This window comes from Bos indicus x Bos taurus, chromosome 15, assembly GCF_003369695.1.
Source record: "Bos indicus x Bos taurus breed Angus x Brahman F1 hybrid chromosome 15, Bos_hybrid_MaternalHap_v2.0, whole genome shotgun sequence".
NCBI classification, from domain to species: Eukaryota; Metazoa; Chordata; class Mammalia; order Artiodactyla; family Bovidae; genus Bos; species Bos indicus x Bos taurus.
In genome coordinates this window covers 2,091,557-2,111,205 of record NC_040090.1, presented here as the reverse complement: position 1 = coordinate 2,111,205, position 19,649 = coordinate 2,091,557, and the positions used below count along the sequence as shown (strand labels likewise).

The 19,649-nt window shown below is 41.6% G+C and overlaps 2 protein-coding genes across 2 annotated transcripts; both read right to left on the bottom strand.

Moving 5' to 3' along the window:
* Positions 1-945, bottom strand: LOC113904618 (olfactory receptor 5B12-like). The gene has a single exon (XM_027561746.1). It carries the CDS (start codon positions 943-945, stop codon positions 1-3), a length of 945 nt encoding a protein of 314 aa, XP_027417547.1.
* A 17,750-nt stretch (positions 946-18,695) lies between these two features.
* LOC113905986 (olfactory receptor 5B12-like) lies at positions 18,696-19,649 on the bottom strand. Its single transcript, XM_027564019.1, has one exon. It carries the CDS (start codon positions 19,647-19,649, stop codon positions 18,696-18,698), a length of 954 nt encoding a protein of 317 aa, XP_027419820.1.

The following is a 19,649-nucleotide window of genomic DNA, read 5'->3' as shown; positions in this document are numbered from 1 at the left end:
TTAAGACATGAATCTTAGAGAAGACGTTGCTTTACCGAAGGCCCTTTTTAGGGCGCTCTTGACCTCTTTGTTCCTCAGACTATAGATCAGCGGATTTAGCATCGGAACAACCAAGGCGTAGAACACAGACGCCATCTTGTCTGTGCTCATGGAATGGCGGGAGCCGGGCTGTAGGTACATGAAGGCGCCTGTCCCATAGAAGATGGAGACGGAAGTGAGGTGGGACGCACAGGTGGAAAAGGCCTTCTGATGTCCTTCAGATGAGCGCACCCTCATAATGGTGACAAAGATAAACAGGTAAGAGATCAAGATGATCAGGAGAGTAAAGGTGATATTGAAGCTCACCAAAACAAAAAACACTATCTCGCTTCTGTTGTTATCTGAGCATGAGAGAGCCAGGACAGGAGTAGCGTCACAGAAAAAGTGATCAATCACGTTGGATCTGCAGAAAGAGAGACTGAATGCATTCCAAGTGTGCACAGAGGCCACTAGAAAACCGAGGACGTAGGCCGCTACGACCATCCAGGCACACACTCTTGGTGTCATGATGTTGGTGTAATGGAGTGGCTTGCACACTGCTGCATGACGGTCATAGGCCATTAAAGGCAAGATAAAAGTTTCCACAGCGAGAAAGACAGCAAAAAAGAAAAACTGAGCAGCACAAGCTTTGTAGGAAATGACCTTGTCTCCCGTGAGGAATCCAGCCATCACTTTGGGAGTGACGGCTGTGGAGTAACCAAAGTCCATCAGGGAGAGGTGGCTGAGGAAGACGTACATGGGAGTGTGGAGACGAGAGTCCAGCAGGATCAGCGTGATCACCCCCAGGTTCCCAACCAGAGTGAGGAGGTAGATGAGCGTGAACACTAGAAAGAGTGGGATCTGCAGTTGTGGGTCATCAGTTATCCCGGCAAGAATGAACTCAGTCACGACTGTACTATTCTCCATGGGGGTTATTTATGCATTATCAAAATGCACTATATCAATGAGAAAAGTGGATCTGGGTTGTAACTGTATAACTGTATAACTATATAAGGTATACTATCCAAGGTCTACCTTATAGGAGAATTCGCTCAGTTTAACATGGATGTAACAACAAAAGTTAATTTTTAAACAATGGTAGAAACACAGAATATTCTAGCTTAAAGAATTTTTAAGATAATATAACCCAATCATCTGTCCTCATAAATGACTGAATCTTAAGTTCAGAATTGTAAACAGACATCTACACGATGATTGCAGAGATTACTTATAATGAGATTTGTTAGCGGACTTAAGTGGAGATTCAGTGGTTAAGACTCCATGCTCCCAAAGCAAGGGCACGGGTTTGATCCCTGGTCAGAGAACTAAAATACAACATGCCATTCAGTGTGGCCAAAAAATAAAAATAAATGTTAAAATGACATTTTTCTTTTTTAGCCTCCCAATTCATATTTTCAAAAACAAGGAAATTCATGCAATAAAATAGGTTACTATAATTTAATGCATTTCACTGCAATCACTATTGTATCAAGTTTAGTGTTAGTTGCTCAGTCATGTTTGACTCTTTACTATCCCATGGACTGTAGCCTGCCAGGCTCCTCTGTCCACAGGATTCTTCAGGCAAGAATACTGGAGTGAATCGCCATTCCCTTCTCCAGAGGATCTTCCTAATCCAGGGATCAAACCCAGGTCTCCTGTGTAGCAGGCAGATTCTTTACCCTTTGAGCTACAGGGAAGACCGTTATATCAAGAACAATGTTATATTCTAGAGACACAAATTTCCATATATCATTTTCTAGGTTTCAGTAGTCTCAGAGGATAATAGGACACATAGAATGTAATTCCCAGGCAGTGGGATACTACAGAAATTCAGACATCAGAGAGTAATTGTTTAAAGTGTGACTCCAGGCTAGGGATGCTTGGATGCAAATTCTAGCTCCACCTTGTACTAGATAACTGACTTTGGGTGTTACTCAATATCAGTTGGCCATCAGTTTTCTCTTGAACTCATTATCAAACTGAAGTGATAATGCAAACTGGCATTGTAGGCTTCCACACATTATGACTAGGACAGAGTTAATGGTCTATGTACCGATTACAGAGCGTATGTTGCTATTGATGAATTCCAGATAACTGTGAAGTTGAGCATTCTATATGCTCACTCATTCATTTGCTTCTTTCCCCAAATCCTTTCAGCCTCATATTCGTCCATACTTCTTGCAATTTTTCAAGCAATAGTCCTCTTTTATTCAAGTTGTGCACGGTCCAGCTATGCCAAGTAAGACTTGATTATTTGCTGAGTCATCTTGGATATTAACTAGAGTGTATGAGCCTCAATTTCTTAATGTGTCAAGTGGATATTACAATATCGCCTGGCACTTAACAGGATTCAACCAATGTAAATATTCTTATTATTAGAAGATAGTGACAACATGTGTCTAGGCACACAAAATGTAGGTGTCACAAGGAAAGATTCCATGTGAGAATGAAGTCTGGATTACTACGCTTTCACCCATTTCATTATTCTTTGTATTCAACTTCTTAATCTACGCAACAGTTAATGATGGCTTGGAGCAGGCTCTCAGTGAGAAATTACCCAATTCTGAGTGCATTTCAAAAATAGAGCTTGCTGGATTTCCTGATATATTGAATGTAGGCATCAGAGAAAGAACAATAATGATTCCATTTTGTGTATAGTCCTATAGGGAATGGTGTAGAAGAAGCAGATGTTTGAGAAAGAACATGAAAGACGATTGCAGGTTAGGTGTTGTGAATTTCAGATTCCTTCTAGCCATCTAACTTAGAAGGGCTGCATAAATAATTAAGCTAGTTGCATCAGATTTTAATTCCAACTATGTTGGCCATTTGGTATTGATTTAACCCTCTCATATCATATTGAATCCACAAAACTAAGTAAGATCACTTAACGAAAGAGCTTGGAGAAAAAAAAATCAAAGTATGAAAATATTACAAATTCAAAATCATGGAACAATACAGCGTTAAGAGGAAAGTGGGTAAGAATATTTTCACCACTGAGATTGCTGCTAGGGAAGCCTTGTCTCAGAACACAGATTTCAGCTGGACAAGTAGTTAATGTAAAGTTAAGGTTATATTAGGAGTAGGAGGCAAAGTTACTGTATATCAGGTTATGCTGATGACTGACTGTAGATTCCAGAAGGAATAGTAGAATGATTTACGGAGTTGGGAAGGAGGGGCTGCTGGGCTTAAGAAGAGAGATATGAAGAGTTGTGGACAGTATTTAACAGGGATTGAGGGCTTTCCTGAGATTCCTCAGCTTTGTAACAGACATAAAACATCTGACTAACGACTAGCAGGGGGCACTCTTTCTGCCCTCTTCTGATGTCTATGTCAGAAACTTTCTCTATCTCTTCTATACTTTAATAAAACTTTATTACACAAAAGCTCTGAGTGATCAAACCTCATCACTGGGCCCAGATTGCATTCCTGTCCTCCAGAGGACAAGAATTCCTCCATCTTTCACATCTCAACAACAAGGTTTCAGTGGTAGGGAGACTGGGAGGCCTTATTATCCAGAGAAGACATCTGCTTTGTTCTTACTTACCTTAATTGATACTCTTATTGCTGCTAAGTCACTTCACTCGTGTCCAACTCTGTGCGACCCCCTAGACGTCAGCCCACCAGGCTCCTCCGTCCCTGGGATTCTCCAGGCAAGAACACTGAAGTGGGTTGCCATTTCCTTCTCCAATGCATGAAAGTGAAAAGTGAAAGTGAAGGTGCTCAGTCGGGTCTGACTCCTAGTGACCCCATGGACTGCAGCCCACCAGGCTCCTCCGTCCATGGGATTTTCCAGGCAAGAGTACTGGAAGGGGGTGCATTGCCTTCTCCAATCAATACTCTTGTTAGATGTCCCTAATTCTGGGGAGGGAGATATACTGAAACTCATTTTATTTTATTTTGTAACCCTCTTTCTTCTCAACAAAGTGGAGGAGTGATTCTTAAACCAGCATTTTCCTATGGCGGGGGGGGGGGGGGGGGGGGGGGGGGTGGTGCAAAGAAGCTAGTTTCAGGTACATTGTTACAATAAAATTAATCTAATGGTGAGAGTAAGAATTATAAAAAGTTTTCAAATTATTGGCGGGCTTTTTTACCTTGTTTCTTTGAAGTTTTTCATGGATTGTGCCACTTAAAATAACTGGTATCCAGGAGATACTTAAAAAGTGCAGTCTTCCTGACAAGATGCTCTATGTCCTTGATAAAATTCAAATTTATTCTTCAAAAGAATAACAAGAGTTTTAAAACTTACACAGAGTCTTAAGCAACTTCTCCTCTCTAGATGCCACCTTCCTGTTATAACCTATGGAACACCATTAATGACTCATAACTCATTTGTTACTCACAATAATTTGTTTTATCTTAGCTTAAGCTTCCTGTGAGCTTCTAAGAGTATGAAATTTGATCTCAATTTGAAAATTCATTGTAATCTGGAGAAAACATGACAACATTAAAAAAGAGAAGAAACAGAGAGAGAGGAATGAGGAAGACTCAGGCTTATACAGCAATTATAAAAGTACATGGAAATAAGAGTTATAAATATCACACTAGAAAGGACAGTTTATGGGAATAAGGAAACCTGGGCTTCAGCCATCACTTGAAGTTTTACTGGCATTAGGCACCCAGAATAATGATTAATTATTAGGGACAAATGTACAACTTAATGACTGAACAACAAACAAAGTTAGGGAAAAAAATAATGCTCTCTTCATGGGAATAAAGAATAACTGTACCCTCACTGTTGCTGTTCAGTCACTCAGTCGTGTCTGACTCTTTGAGACCCATGGACTGTAGCCCGCCAGGCTCCTCTGTCCAGGGATTCTCCAGGTGAGAACACTGGGTGGGTTGCCATTCCCTCCTCCAGGGGGTCTTCCTGAGGCAGGGATCAAGCCCGTCTCCTGCATTGCTGGTGTTTTGTTTTGTGTTTGTTTGTTTGTTGTAACCACGGAGCCACCTGGAATACCTTGGGATTAGATGAAATAGCTAATATTTCCATATTCTAAAAGGGAAAACTGAAATTGAGATAGTCTGACAACTTGGCCCAGTGATACAAAGTCCTACATGGCAGGGCAGGAACCCAAGAGCCTCTTGTTCCTTTCATTTCGTTATTAGATAAATACATATTCTCCTTAAAAAGTCCATGATGCATGCACCATATTGTCTTCTTAAAAGTGATAGACACATAATAACATTTTCAAAAAGATCAATATTGACTTAAACATAAATCAAAGGGAGACAGGTGCACTGATGTATTTTCCTAGAAAAATCTGACCCTGCAAATTTATACAGACTGTAGACTGAGCAGAGGCTTACCTGCTCCCTGAAAAATGCAACAGGCAAATGCAGTACATTCACATGTGAGTCTCAAATCATAAATTCAGTCCATGGAACAAAGGAGACATTCTACTGAGATGTTCTTCTTAATCTTTGATCAAAAGGGAAAAAGTCCTCTGGATCAAGGTGATATTGAGAAAAAATATGTAATTCCATAAGAAGTAGCTAATATGAATTATGTGGTAACACCTGTTGATCTCTCTTCTCAGATAAGTCACCTGGTTGCTTTGAGATTCTATATGATCATAAAATGGAGATACTAGAAAGGTAGCCGCCAACAGCAGCTTCCGTGAAAGACTACTTCTGTTATGAGAAGATAAGAGAATTCCTGGAGTGTCCTGAAAGGGGCCATCACTATAATCATAATCAAAGTCATTATTCGCAGGCATTTGCCCTGGTCATTACTGCAGGCTCTCAGTATATCTCAGTTTGGAGAAAGGCCATTATAGCTATTAGACAACTGTTGACAATCCCAGTGAGTTGGATGTTGGTCAAGGGACTCCAGCACGTGGTCTGCTGCCTATAATATAAGGTCTAATGGAGTCATATGAGAACTTGAAGAGAGAGAGACTTATGTACCCATGGAACTCCCAGGGGGAAAGCCCCCACGAGAGCAATGACAAGTCCTAACCTCACTGTTGGAGAATAAGTGATGAATGTATCTATAGGGATCCAGCTGTGCTTATTGGTAGAGACCATTGATAGAGAGTATACTGATATAACTTCATTATCTCTTTGATCATGCTAAAACTGAGTTACATCATTACCTCCAGGAACCCATGAGACCATGAGTATGTTAATATAATTTGTCCTAATTCTCTTTGATCATGCTAAAATCAAGTTACATCATTGCCTCTAGGAACCCATATTGACTTAAACATGGGTAACAGGGATAGAAATATGTCATTAAGTCAAATAGATCATAGAAATTATTGCATCCCTTAAGTCGCTTGAATATTTGCATCACTGATAAGGATTATTTATTCATTCAACTGTTTATTGGTCCCAAATGAGTTCAGTCGGTCTTGGCCCTGGCTGTTCATACTCAACACAAAAGAAACATGGTTCTTAATCTCACGTGCGGAAGTTTACCAGAGAAGACAAGCATGAAGCAAACACACAAATAAGGATTTAATTACAAATAGAACAAGATGTCCACGTGAGATTGAATAGTAAAACTCGACTTTGAACTAACTGGTCAGAATGCTTTTCTCAGGACAATTAACATCTCCGTCAATACAGAAGGCCTGAATAGATGTAACGTGAAAAAGACTACCCTGAAAAAGAAAAAGCTATGGTAAGTCTTCAAGTTGTCAAAGAAGTTGGCAGAATCTAAAGAAGCCAAGTAATTATAGGATAGTAAGCAAGATTTCTTTGGCAATTTAACATTCTTTCCAGAAAAAAAAAAATCTTTAAACAAATCCAAGCAAACAAAATGCTCATCCCAAACACTGAGATTGTCAGGAAGAAAGACTGGTATAGATCATAGGATCAGTAAGGACAACTAGTAAGGACAGCTCAGATCTTGTCCTGCATAAAGCAATAACCACTGGGAGTGATGATTTTTTGTTGTTCAGACGCTCAGTCATGTCCAACTCTTTGCAACCCCACGAACTGCAGCACGCCAGGCTTCCCAGTGCTTCACCATCTCCCTGAATTTGCTAAAGCTCATGTCTTGTGAGTCAGTGATGCCATCCAAGCATCTCATCCTCTGTCATCCCCTTCTCCTCCTGCCTTCAATCTTTCCCAGCATCAGGGTCTTTTCTAATGAATCAGCTCTTCACATCAGGTGGCCAAAGTATTGGAGCTTCAGCTTTAGCATCAGTCCTTCCAATGAACACCCAGGACTGAGCTCCTTTAGGATGGACTGGTTGGATCTCCTTGCAGTCCAAGGGACTCTCAAGAGTCTTCTCCAACACCACAGTTCAAAAGCATCACTCCTTCAGTGCTCAGCTTTCTTTATACTCCAACTCTTACATCCATACATGACTACTGGAAAAACCATAGCTTTGACTAGACAGACCTTTATTGGCAGAGTAATATCTCTGCTTTTTACTATGCTGTCGAGGTTGGTCATAACTTTTCTTCCAAAGAGCAAGCCTCTTTTAATTTCATGGTTGCAGCCACCATCTTCAGTGATTTTGGAGCTCCCAAAAATAAAGTCTGTGACTGTTCCCACTGTTTCCCCCATCTATTTGCCATGCCACTCTCTTCAGTTCAATTCAGTTGCTCAGTGGTGTTCGACTCTTTGCGACCCCATGAATCACAGCACGCCAGGCCTCCCTGTCCATCACCAACTCCCGGAGTTCACTCAGACTCACGTCCATTGAGTCAGTGATGCCATCCAGCCATCTCATCCTCTGGCGTCCCCTTCTCCTCCTGCCCCCCCAATCCCTCCCAGCATCAGTCTTTTCCAATGAGTCAACTCTTTTCATGAGGTGGCCAAAGTACTGGAGTTTCAGCTTTAGCATCATTCCTTCCAAAGAAATCCCAGGGCTCATCTCCTTCAGAATGGACTGGTTGGATCTCCTTGCATTCCAAGGACTCTCAAGAGTCTTCTCCAACACCACAGTTCAAAAGCATCAATTCTTCGGCGCTCAGCCTTCTTCACAGTCCAACTCTCACATCCATACATGACCACAGGAAAAACCATAGCCTTGACTAGACGGACCTTTGTTGGCAAAGTAATGTCTCTGCTTTTGAATATGCTATCTAGGTTGGTCATAACTTTCCTTCCAAGGAGTAAGCGTCTTTTAATTTCATGGCTGCAGTCACCATCTGTAGTGATTTTGGAGCCCACAAAAAATAAAGTCTGACACTGTTTCCACTGTTTCCCCATCTATTTGCCATGAAGTGATGGGACCGGATGCCATGATCTTTGTTTTCTGAATGTTGAGCTTTAAGTCAACTTTTTCACTGTCTTCTTTCACCTTCATCAATAGGCTTTTGAGTTCCTCTTCACTTTCTGCCATAAGGGTGGTGTCATCTGCATATCTGAGGTGATTGATATTTCTCCCGGCAATCCTGATTCCAGCTTGTGTTTCTTCCAGTCCAGCGTTTCTCATGATGTCCTCTGCATAAAAGTTAAATAAATAGGGTGACAATATACAGCCTTGATGAACTCCTTTTCCTATTTGGAACCAGTCTGTTGTTCCATGTTCAGTTCTAACTGTTGCTTCCTGACCTGCATACAAATTTCTCAAGAGGCAGGTCAGGTGGTCTGGTATTCCCATCTCTTTAGAGTTTTCCACAGTTTATTGGGATCCACACAGTCAAAGGCTTTGGCATAGTCAAGAAAGCAGAAATAGATGTTTTTCTGGAACTCTCTTACTTTTTCCATGATCCAGCGGATGTTGGCAATTTGATATCTGGTTCCTCCGCCTTTTATAAATCCAGCTTGAACATCCGGAAGTTCACAGTTCACATATTGCTGAATCCTGGCTTGGAGAATTTTGCGCATTACTTTACTAGTGTGTGAGATGAGTGCAATTGTGTGGTAGTTTGAGCATTCTTTGGCATTGCCTTTCTTTGGGATTGGAATGAAAACTGACCTTTTCCAGTCCTGTGGCCACTGCTGAGTTTTCCAAATTTGCTGGCATATTGAGTGCAGCACTTTCACAGCATCATCTTTCAAGATTTGAAATAGCTCAACTGGAATTCCATCACCTCCACTAGCTTTGTTCGTAGTGATGGTTTCTAAGGCCTACTTGACTTCACATTCCAGGATGTCTGGCTCTAGATGAGTGATCACACTTTCGTGATTATCTGGGTCATGAAGAACTTTTTTGTACAGTTCTTCTGTGTATTCTTGCCACCTCTTTTTAATATCTTCTGCTTCTGTTAGGTCCATACCATTTCTGTCCTTTATCGAGCCTATCTTTGCATGAAGTGTTCCCTTGGTATCTCTAATTTTCTTGAAGTGATCTCTAGTCTTTCCCATTCTGTTGTTTTCCTCTATTTCTTTGCATTGATTGCTGTGAAGGCTTTCTTATCTCTTCTTGCTGTTCTTTGGAACTCTGCATTCAGATGCTTATATCTTTCCTTTTCTCCTTTGCTTTTCACTTCTCTTCTTTTCACAGCTATTTGTAAGGCCTTCCCAGACAGCCATTTTGCTTTTTTGCATTTCTTTTCCATGGGGATGGTCTTGATCCCTGTCTCCTGTACAATGTCAGCGACTTTCAAATATGCAATACAAGATTACTGACTCTAGTCACCATGCTGTAGATTTTACCTCCATGACACTCATTGTATAACTGTAAGTTTGTATCCTCTGATTTATCTCATCCATTTTATTACACCTTTTTGGACCATAATTGGATTCCTTGGTGCTACATGTCAAACCTCAGAATTCTAGATTTCTTGTTTCAGATGGGAATAAAATGAATTCTTTTACATCACTTAGCCTCTCTTTCTAAAACTTTTTAACAAAATTATTAAGAACCACCCTTGATGTTTTACAGAGTGCTTTGAGGATGAAATAAAACAAAAGATGTGAAATGCTTAGCATATTATTTAGTCTATATAAAAAACTCCTCTTGTTATCAGAAAATGCCATCCAAGGTCATGTTTACTGAAGAATCACAACAATGTCACTTTGAAGAAAAAGACCTCCAGCACTGACACCCCCTAGCAATAAAATTAAGTGAACAAGGTTGCCCTGGACACCAGGTTCTTCTCACTATAGTGAGATTGGATAAAACTAGATTTGGATCTAAGAGTCTGATGACAGATGTCTTGAAGGGCATTACTCTGACATGAAGCTCTCAGTAACAAGTCCCCCGGGGATCTATCCACAGCTCCATTCCTCATGTACTGAATATTTTAATTAAAACCTTGCCTGTGGGGACCAAATATTTAGGGAACTTCCTAAGGAAAGTCATGGGTGCATGAGTTGCTATTTCTTCTCCAATAAACCCGTCTGTTCTCAAAATATAAACAAAAAGATGCTATTGACATTCTTGGAAGCAGCTGATGTGGACATCAGAGCAGGAAGTAACACACAGGCTGGGACACTGAACCAGTCACAAAGGCTTCAGACAAGGTTTCATTACTTCCATCGGTCCTGTGGGGTTTTTTTTCTTTTCCCTTTGGAAGCAAGTATCCTTCTCTGTCTATTGTGCCCTTTGAATTTGGAAGCCATAATACAACTAGAAGTAAAATCTAGCAAATCACAAGCATTCCAACTTAACTTTATTCACCCAACACTAATCTTACTTCCCTTTTATGCATATTGCATACCTTCTGATGAAATTTTATTTCTTGCTTTTCTTACAATCATATATGGGTTGAGCAGTTTTCAAAAAATTCATTTCTAAATAGTAAAGAGAGACCAGACCTTCTCATTCTTACACTTATTAATACTGACATCTGCCACAAGTGACTCCAAAGGTTTCTGCAGATGGAAGGACAGAGTGTGATAAAAATGCATTGTAGATAATCACCATATACTCCTATCATTTTGCAAGGAAATTTCTTTGTGTGTAGAAGGAAAATTTTCAAAACAAGCATGTATTTGTTCTCTGCCGCAATCCAAAAAGTTAGTGTCCATTAGAATTTTATCAATATGATTGTAAGGGAGCCTGAAATATACAGAAAACAAGCAAGTAGTGAGAAACTTTCCAAGGATAAACACACATTGACACATCATAACTACATAAAATTAATAGTTTACATCAGGGCTCACTCTTAGTGTTGTCTGTTCTATGGATTTGGACAAATATGTAATGATATTCAATTCAGTTCAGTTCAGTCACTCAGTCATGTCCGACTCTTTGCAACCCCATGGACTGCAGCACCCCAGGCTTCCCTGTCCATCACCAACTCCCAGAGCTTGCTCTAACTCATGTCCATCGATTCAGTGATGCCATCCAACCATCTCATCCTCTGTCGTCCCCCTCTCCTCCCACCTTCAATCTTTCCCAGCATCAGGGTATTTTCCAATGAGTCAGTTCTTCACATCAGGTGGCCAAAGTATTGGAGTTTCAGCTTCAGCATCAGTCCTTCCAAAGAATATTCAGGACTGATTTCCATTAGGGTTGACTGATTGGATCTCCTTGCAGTTCAAGGGACTCTCAAGAGTCTTCTCCAACACCACAGTTCAAAAGCATCAGTTCTTCTGCATTCAATTTCTTTATAGTCCAACCCTCACATCCATACATGACTACTGGAAAAACCATAGCGTTGACTAGATAATGATATTATCCATCGCTATTATACTATACTGAATAATTTTACTACACTAAAAATCCTTTGTATTCCATCTGCTTATCCTTTCCAAAGCCCAAACTCCTAAAAAGCACTTACCTGTTTTACCATCTCCAATGCTTTACCTTTTCCAGGATGTCATATAACAAAATCACATAGTTGATAGTCTTTTCAGACTGGTATCATTCATTTAGAAACATGAATTTGTCTCCTCCATGTCTTTTCATGACCTGATAGGTCATTTCTTTCTAACATTGAACAGCATTCTATTGTTTGAATTACACAGCTTATTAGTCCTTTCATTTATTGAAGGACATATATGCATCCAAATTTTGGCAGTAATGAATGAAGATGCTATAAATATCCTTGAACTAGCTTTTGCCTGGGCATAAGTTTTCAATTCCTCTGGGTAAATACCAAGTAGAACAAGTGCTAGATTATATAGTAAGAGTGTGCTTCTCTTTGTAAGAAACTGACAAACTGTTTTCTGAAGAGGCTGCACTAGTCTGCCTTCCTACTGGAAATGAATGAGAGTTCCTGTTGCTCCATATCCTTGGTAGCACTTGGTGTTTCTGTGTTCTGGACATTGGCCATTCTAAAAGATGTGCAGTATTCTCCATTGTTGCTTTAATTCGCATTTTCATGATGACATAAAATGTGGAGAATAACAATTTTAAACATTAATGGTTTGGGAATTTTTAAAGATTTTATCTAAGATGAGGAGGACTCTTCAGGACTGGCTTCATGACCGTAAATCCTGTGCGTCACTCAGACCTTGTGCTTAGAAGGTTCTGCTGTGGGTTTAGCGCTCTGCTCTTGCCAACTTAACATTATCACACGTCTTTAACAAAGGGTTCGACATTTTGGTTTTTCCACTGGGAACTGCAGATTGTGTAGCAAAAACGATTCTTCACACTTAACGTCTCCAAGGAGGTTTTTGCATTTTACAAGGAAAACTCATAGAAAATGAAGAAGTCAGTTCCTTTTCCTTAAAAAGGAGATATCCCCTCCCTATCAGGAGAGATACAATGGTCATCTGAGTTAAATTCACCCATTCCAGTCCATTTCAGTTCTCTGACTCCTAGAATCACATCCACAGCTGGGTATTCTTTTTGCTTTGGCTCCATCCCTTCATTCTTTCTGAAGGTATTTCTCCACTGATCTCCAGTAGCATATTGGGCACCTACTGACCTGGGGAGTTCCTCTTTCAGTATCCTATCATTTTGCCTTTTCATACTGTTCATGGGGTTCTCAAGGCAAGAATACTGAAGTGGTTTGCCATTCCCTTCTCCAGTGGACCACATTCTGTCAGATCTCTCCACCATGACCTGCCCGTCTTGGGTTGCCCCACGGGCATGGCTTAGTTTCATTGAGTTAGACAAGGCTGTGGTCCTAGTGTGATTAGATTGACTAGCTTTCTGTGAGTACGGTTTCAGTGTATCTGCCCTCTGATGCCCTCTTGCAACACCTACCATCTTACTTGGGTTTCTCTTAACTTGGGCGTGGGGTATCTCTTCACAGCTGCTCCAGCAAAGCACAGCCATTGCTCCTTACCTTGGATGAGGGGTATCTCCTCACTGCCGCCCTTCCTGACCTTCAATGTGGGATAGCTCCTCTAGGCCCTCCAGCGCCCGTGCAGCCACGGCTCCTTGGACGTGGGGTTTGTCCTCCCGGCCACCGCCCCTGGCCTTGGTAGTGCGGTTGCTCCTCCCCACCGCTGCCCTTGGCCTTGGGCTTAGGGGTGTGGAGTAGCTCCTCCCGCCCGTCGCCCCTGGCCTCAGGCTTGGGGCATGGGGTATCTCCTCCTGGCTGCTGCCCCTGACCTTGGACGCGGGGTAGCTCCTCTCATCACAGCCCCTGGCCTCAGGTGTGTGTGTGGGGGGGGGGGGGGGTAGCTCCTCCCAGCCACTGCCCCTGGCCTTGGGCTTAGGGGCGTGGGATAGCTCCTCCTGGCCACCGCCCCTGACCTTGGACGCGGGGTATCTCCTCTCGGCCGCCCCCCCTGACCTCGGACGCGGGGTAGCTCCTCTCTGCCGTTCCTGTGCTGTGGCAGTCTGGTACTCTCAGCCGCTGCCCCTGACCTCGGACGTGGGGTAACTCCTCTTGGCCGCCGCCCTTTGGGCATGGAGTCCTCCCAGCTTCTGCCCCTGACCTCGGACGTGGGGTGGCTCCTCTCGCCTGCCCGTCGCAGCCACCTGCGCTATGGCACGCCCGTCACAGCCAACCATTGTATCTACTACTGTGGGCAGGAATCCCTCAGAAGAAATGGAGTGGCCATCATGGTCAACAAAAGAGTCCGAAATGCAATACTTGGATGCAATCTCAAAAACGACAGAATAATCTTTGTTCGTTTCCAAGGCAAACCATTCAATATCACAGTAATCCAAGTCTATGCCCCAACCAGTAACGCTGAAGAAGCTGAAGTTGAATGGTTCTATGAAGACCTACAAGACCCTTTAGAACTAACACCCAAAAAAGATGTCCTTTTTATTATAGGGGACTGGAATGCAAAAGTAGGAAGTCAAGAAACACCTGGAGTAATAGGCAAATTTGGCCTTGGAATAGGGAATGAAGCAGGGCAAAGACTAATAGAGTTTTGCCAAGAAAATGCACTGGTCATAACAAACACCCTCTTCCAACAACACAAGAGAAGACTCTACACATGGACATCACCAGATGGTCAACACCGAAATCAGATTGATTATATTCTTTGCAGCCAAAGATGGAGAAGCTCTATACAGTCAGCAAAAACAAGACCAGGAGCTGACTGTGGCTCAGACAATGAACTCCTTATTGCCAAATTCAGACTGAAATTGAAGAAAGTAGGGAAAACCACTAGACCATTCAGGTATGAACAAAATCAAATCCCTTATGATTATACAGTGGAAGTGAGAAATAGATTTAAGGGCCTAGATCTGATAGATAGAGTGCCTGATGAACTATGGAATGAGGTTCACGACATTGTACAGGAGACAGGGATCAAGATCATCCCCATGGAAAAGAAATGCAAAAAAGCAAAATGGCTGTCTGGGGAGGCCTTACAAATAGCTGTGAAAAGAAGAGAAGCGAAAAGCAAAGGAGCAAAGGAAAGATATAAACATCTGAATGCAGAGTTCCAAAGAATAGCAAGAAGAGATAAGAAAGCCTTCTTCAGCGATCAGTGCAAAGAAACAGAGGAAAACAACAGAATGGGAAAGACTAGGGATCTCTTCAAGAAAATCAGAGATACCAAAGGAATATTTCATACAAAGATGGGCTCGATAAAGGACAGAAATGGTATGGATCTAACAGAAGCAGAAGATATTAAGAAGAGATGGCAAGAATACACAGAAGAACTGTACAAAAAAGATCTTCACAACCCAGATAATCACAATGGTGTGATCATTGACCTAGAGCCAGATATCCTGGAATGTGAAGTCAAGTGGGCCTTAGAAAGCATCACTACGAACAAAGCTAGTGGAGGTGATGGATTTCTAGTTGAGCTATTTCAAATTCTGAAAGATGATGCTGTAAAAGTGCTGCACTCAATATGCCAGCAAATTTGGAAAACTCAGCAGTGGCCACAGGACTGGAAAAGGTCAGTTTTTATTCCAATCCCAAAGAAAGGCAATTCCGAAGAATGCTCAAACTACCGCACAATTGCACTCATCTCACACGCTAGTAAATTAATGCTCAAAATTCTCCAAGCCAGGCTTCAGCAATATGTGAACTGTGAACTTCCTGATGTTCAAGCTGGTTTTAGAAAAGGCAGAGGAACCGGAGATCAAATTGCCAACATCTGCTGGATCATGGAAAAAGCAAGAGAGTTCCAGAAAAACATCTATTTCTGCTTGATTGACTATGCCAAAGCCTTTGACTGTTGGATCACAATAAACTGTGGACAATTCTGAAAGAGATGGGAATACCAGACTACCTGACCTGCCTCTTGAGAAATTTGTATGCAGGTCAGGAAGCAACAGTTAGAACTGGACATGGAACAACAGACTGGTTCCAAATAGGAAAAGGAGTTCGTCAAGGCTGTATATTGTCACCCTGTTTATTTAACTTCTATGCAGAGTACATCATGAGAAACGCTGGACTGGAAGAAACACAAGCTGGAATCAAGATTGCCAGGAGACATATCAATAACCTCAGATATGCAGATGACATCACCCTTATGGCAGAAAGTGAAGAGGAACTCAAAAGCCTCTTGATGAAAGTGAAAGTGGAGAGTGAAAAAGTGGGCTTAAAGCTCCACATTCAGAAAACTAAGATCATGGCATCTGGTCCCACCACTTCATGGGAAATAGATGGGTAAACAATGGAAACAGTGTCAGACTTTATTTTTCTGGGCTCCAAAATCACTGCAGATGGTGACTGCAGCCATGAAATTAAAAGATGCTTACTCCTTGGAAGGAAAGTTGTGACCAACCTAGATAGCATATTCAAAAGCAGAGACATTACTTGGCCAACAAAGGTTCGTCTAGTCAAGGCTATGGTTTTTCCTGTGGTCATGTATGGATGTCAGAGTTGGACTGTTAAGAAGGTTGAGCGCTGAAGAATTGATGCTTTTGAACTGTGGTGTTGGAGAAGACTCTTGAGAGTCCCTTGGACTGCAAGGAGATCCAACCAGTCCATTCTGAAGGAGATGAGCCCTGGGATTTCTTTGGAAGGAATGATGCTAAAGCTGAAACTCCAGTACTTTGGCCACCTCATGCGAAGAGTTGACTCATTGGAAAAGACGCTGATGCTGGGAAGGATTGGGGGTAGGAGGAGAAGGGGACGACAGAAGATGAGATGGCTGGATGGCATCACTGACTCGATGGACGTGAGTCTGAGTGAACTCCGGGAGTTGGTGATGGACAGCGAGGCCTGGTGTGCTGCGATTCATGGGGTCGCAAAGAGTCGGACACGACTGAGCGACTGATCTGATCTTATCTGATCAGGAGAGATAATCTGTTGCTACATTTTTCACTTGGTTCTGAGGTATACATACTTAATTATCTATGCTGTTCCATAACGGGATGTGCTGGCCCTTCAAGTCAAACCACAGGAGCTCTCGATGCCAGATTTTAGACAGCACATGAAAAAATGATGTACTACACGCTTCCCATATATAAGTCCATGGTTTGAAATAAACATACATTTTCATATGTTTTCTATTATACATGTGTTCTAAATCATTTGACCTGGAAATAAATATTCACATAAAAACCAGTATATAGTGAATTGATAATTCAAAGAAATCTTTTTTAGACTCAATTAATTTGATACTGTTTTCTTTGTAAAATATATCTTTATAGTTATCAGATCTCTGAATTAGTGTTCTAATATACCCAAATTTAAAAGTCATGCTACACGAGTATTACTCAGCCATTATAAAGAATATATTTGAATCAGTTCTAATGAAATGGATGAAACTGGAGCCTATTATACAGAGTGAAGTAAGCCAGAAAGAAAAACACCAATACCGTATAGTAATGCATATATATGGAATTTAGAAAGATGGTAATGATAACCCGGTATGTGAGACAGCAAAAGAGACACAGATGTATAGAACAATCTTTTGGACTTTGTGGGAGAGGGAGAGGGTGGGATGATTTGGGAGAATGGCATTGAAACATGTATAATATCATATATGAAACAAATCGCCAGTCCAGGTTCAATGCAGGATACAGGATGCTTGGGGCTGGTGCACTGGGATGACCCAGAGGGATGGTACAGGGAGGTAGGAGGGAGGGGGGTTCAGGATGGGGAACACGTGTATACCTGCGGTGGATGCATGTTGATGTATGGCAAAACCAATACAATATTGTGAAGTAGCCTCCAATTAAAAGAAATAAATTAAAAAAAAAAAGTCATGCTACGTTATTCTTAGAGTGTGGTAAGTATCAGTAAGCTTAACCTCTAATTTGAGCCTGATCTATCCATTGAAGACCTGACTGTATACAGGAAGGAAGGAACATAAAACGTATCCTGGGCTGAGCATCTGAAGACAGAGTCAAGGCTTACTGTAAAACTAAATGCTGGTGGGTTTTTTTGTTTTTTGTTTTTTTTTTAATTTCAGTGAATTAAAATATGTTTTCTTTAGTTTCCCTTGTCTTATATGCGCTATTCTTTTTTCATCAAAGTTATCACATGAAGCTGTTCCTCTGGGTAATGAGTCAGTAAAGATGAATACAGAGCTAAATAGAGGTGCTCATACGGTGATCTCCCTGGTGGTCCAGTGGTTGAATGTCCACCTGCCAGTGCAGGGGACACAGCTTCCATCCTTGGTCTGGGAAGATCTCACATGCTTGGGAGCAACTAAGCCCATGAGTCACAACTACTGAGCCTGTATCCTGGAGTCCTAGAGCTGCAACTACTGAAGCCCGCATTCCTAGAGTCTGTGCTTCAAAACAAGAGAAGCCACCACAATGAGAAGCCTGCGCATGGAAGTGAAGAGTAGTCCCCACTCACCACAACTACAGAAAGCCAGCATGAAGCAATGAAGACACAACGGCCATAAAGAAAATTGTTTTAAAAAGATGCTCATGTAATGATGCTTATTATCATTGAAAAAAGAATAAACCAAACAAAAGCACTCAGTAATAAATCTAGAATGAGGTGGTTTGGTTCAAATATTGAAATGAGTTTATCTTCAGGTAAAAAGTTTTTAAAAATAAAATTAATATCACATAGCAAACAATAACTTCTATTTTAAAATATATAGGTTTACATTTAAGAATGTATTAAGAATGTACCAGACACCAAAAGCATTTTTCAAATTATGCTATAAAACTAGACAAGTCTAGCTTGTCTCTTGAACTCAGTTTTCTGTCCACCATGAATCGTATGAGTTGCATGTGATTTGCATGAATAAAACGCATGTGGGCATGTACTTCAATAGGCATGTGAGCATAAATGTGCATGTGAATGTGGATGGTCATGGAAGCAAATGTACAATAAAATGTAATCCAAAAGAAATCTTATATATTACAGGTTCGTGGTTGACTCTTCCAAAGTTATTTTTCATGAGATCTCACTTTGCCCACACATTTACTTCACAGATTTAAAAATAACTTGAGAAGGTATGTCAAAATTTTACATAATTGTTGGCCTAGCAAGTCAATACTTTCCCTAGCTTGATTGAACTATATCAAACCATCTTATTTGTTTCTGTATAATTAAAATATGTATCTTAGAGGAGACTTTGCTTTCCCCACAGCCTTTTTTAGCGCCCTCTTGACCTCTTTGTTCCGCAGACTATAGATCAGCGGATTCAGCATGGGGATGACTATGGCGTAGGACACAGACGCCATCTTGTCTGTGCTCATGGAATGGCGGGGGCCGGGCTGTAGGTACATGAAGGCGCCTGTCGCATAGAAGATGGAGACGGAAGTGAGGTGGGATGCACAGGTGGAAAAGGCCTTCTGATGTCCTTCAGATGAGTGCACCCTCAGAATGGTGACAAAGATAAACAGGTAAGAGATCAAGATGACCATAATAGTGAAGATGATATTGAAGCCTGCCAAAATAAAAAACACCATCTCACTTCTGATGCTGTCTGAGCATGAGAGAGCCAGGAGAGGAGTAGCATCACAGAAGAAGTGATCGATCACATTGGATCTGAAGAAAGAGAGACTGAATGCATTCCAAGTGTGAACAGAGGCCTCCAGAAAACCAAAGACATAGCATCCTACGACCATCCAAGCACACACCCTTGGTGTCATGATGTTGGTGTAATGGAGTGGCTTACACACTGCTGCATGACGGTCATAGGCCATTGAGGCCAAGAGAAAAGTTTCTACAATCAGAAAGACAGCAAAAAAATACAACTGAGCAGCACAAGCTTTGTAGGAAATGACCTTGTCTCCCGTGAGGAATCCAGCCATCACTTTGGGAGTGACGGCTGTGGAGTAACCAAAGTCCATCAGGGAGAGGTGGCTGAGGAAGACGTACATGGGCGTGTGGAGACGAGAGTCCAGCAGGATCAGCGTGATCACCCCCAGGTTCCCAACCAGAGTGAGGAGGTAGATGAGCGTGAACACTAGAAAGAGTGGGATCTGCAGTTGTGGGTCATCAGTTATCCCGGCGAGAATGAACTCAGTCACGACTGTACTGTTCTCCTTGGGGATCAT

What these genes read in the sequence shown, in the direction of transcription:
- LOC113904618 (XM_027561746.1), bottom strand. Translation starts at nt 945, where the DNA reads ATGGAGAATAGTACAGTCGTGACTGAGTTCATTCTTGCCGGGATAACT.
- LOC113905986 (XM_027564019.1), bottom strand. Translation starts at nt 19,649, where the DNA reads ATGATCCCCAAGGAGAACAGTACAGTCGTGACTGAGTTCATTCTCGCC.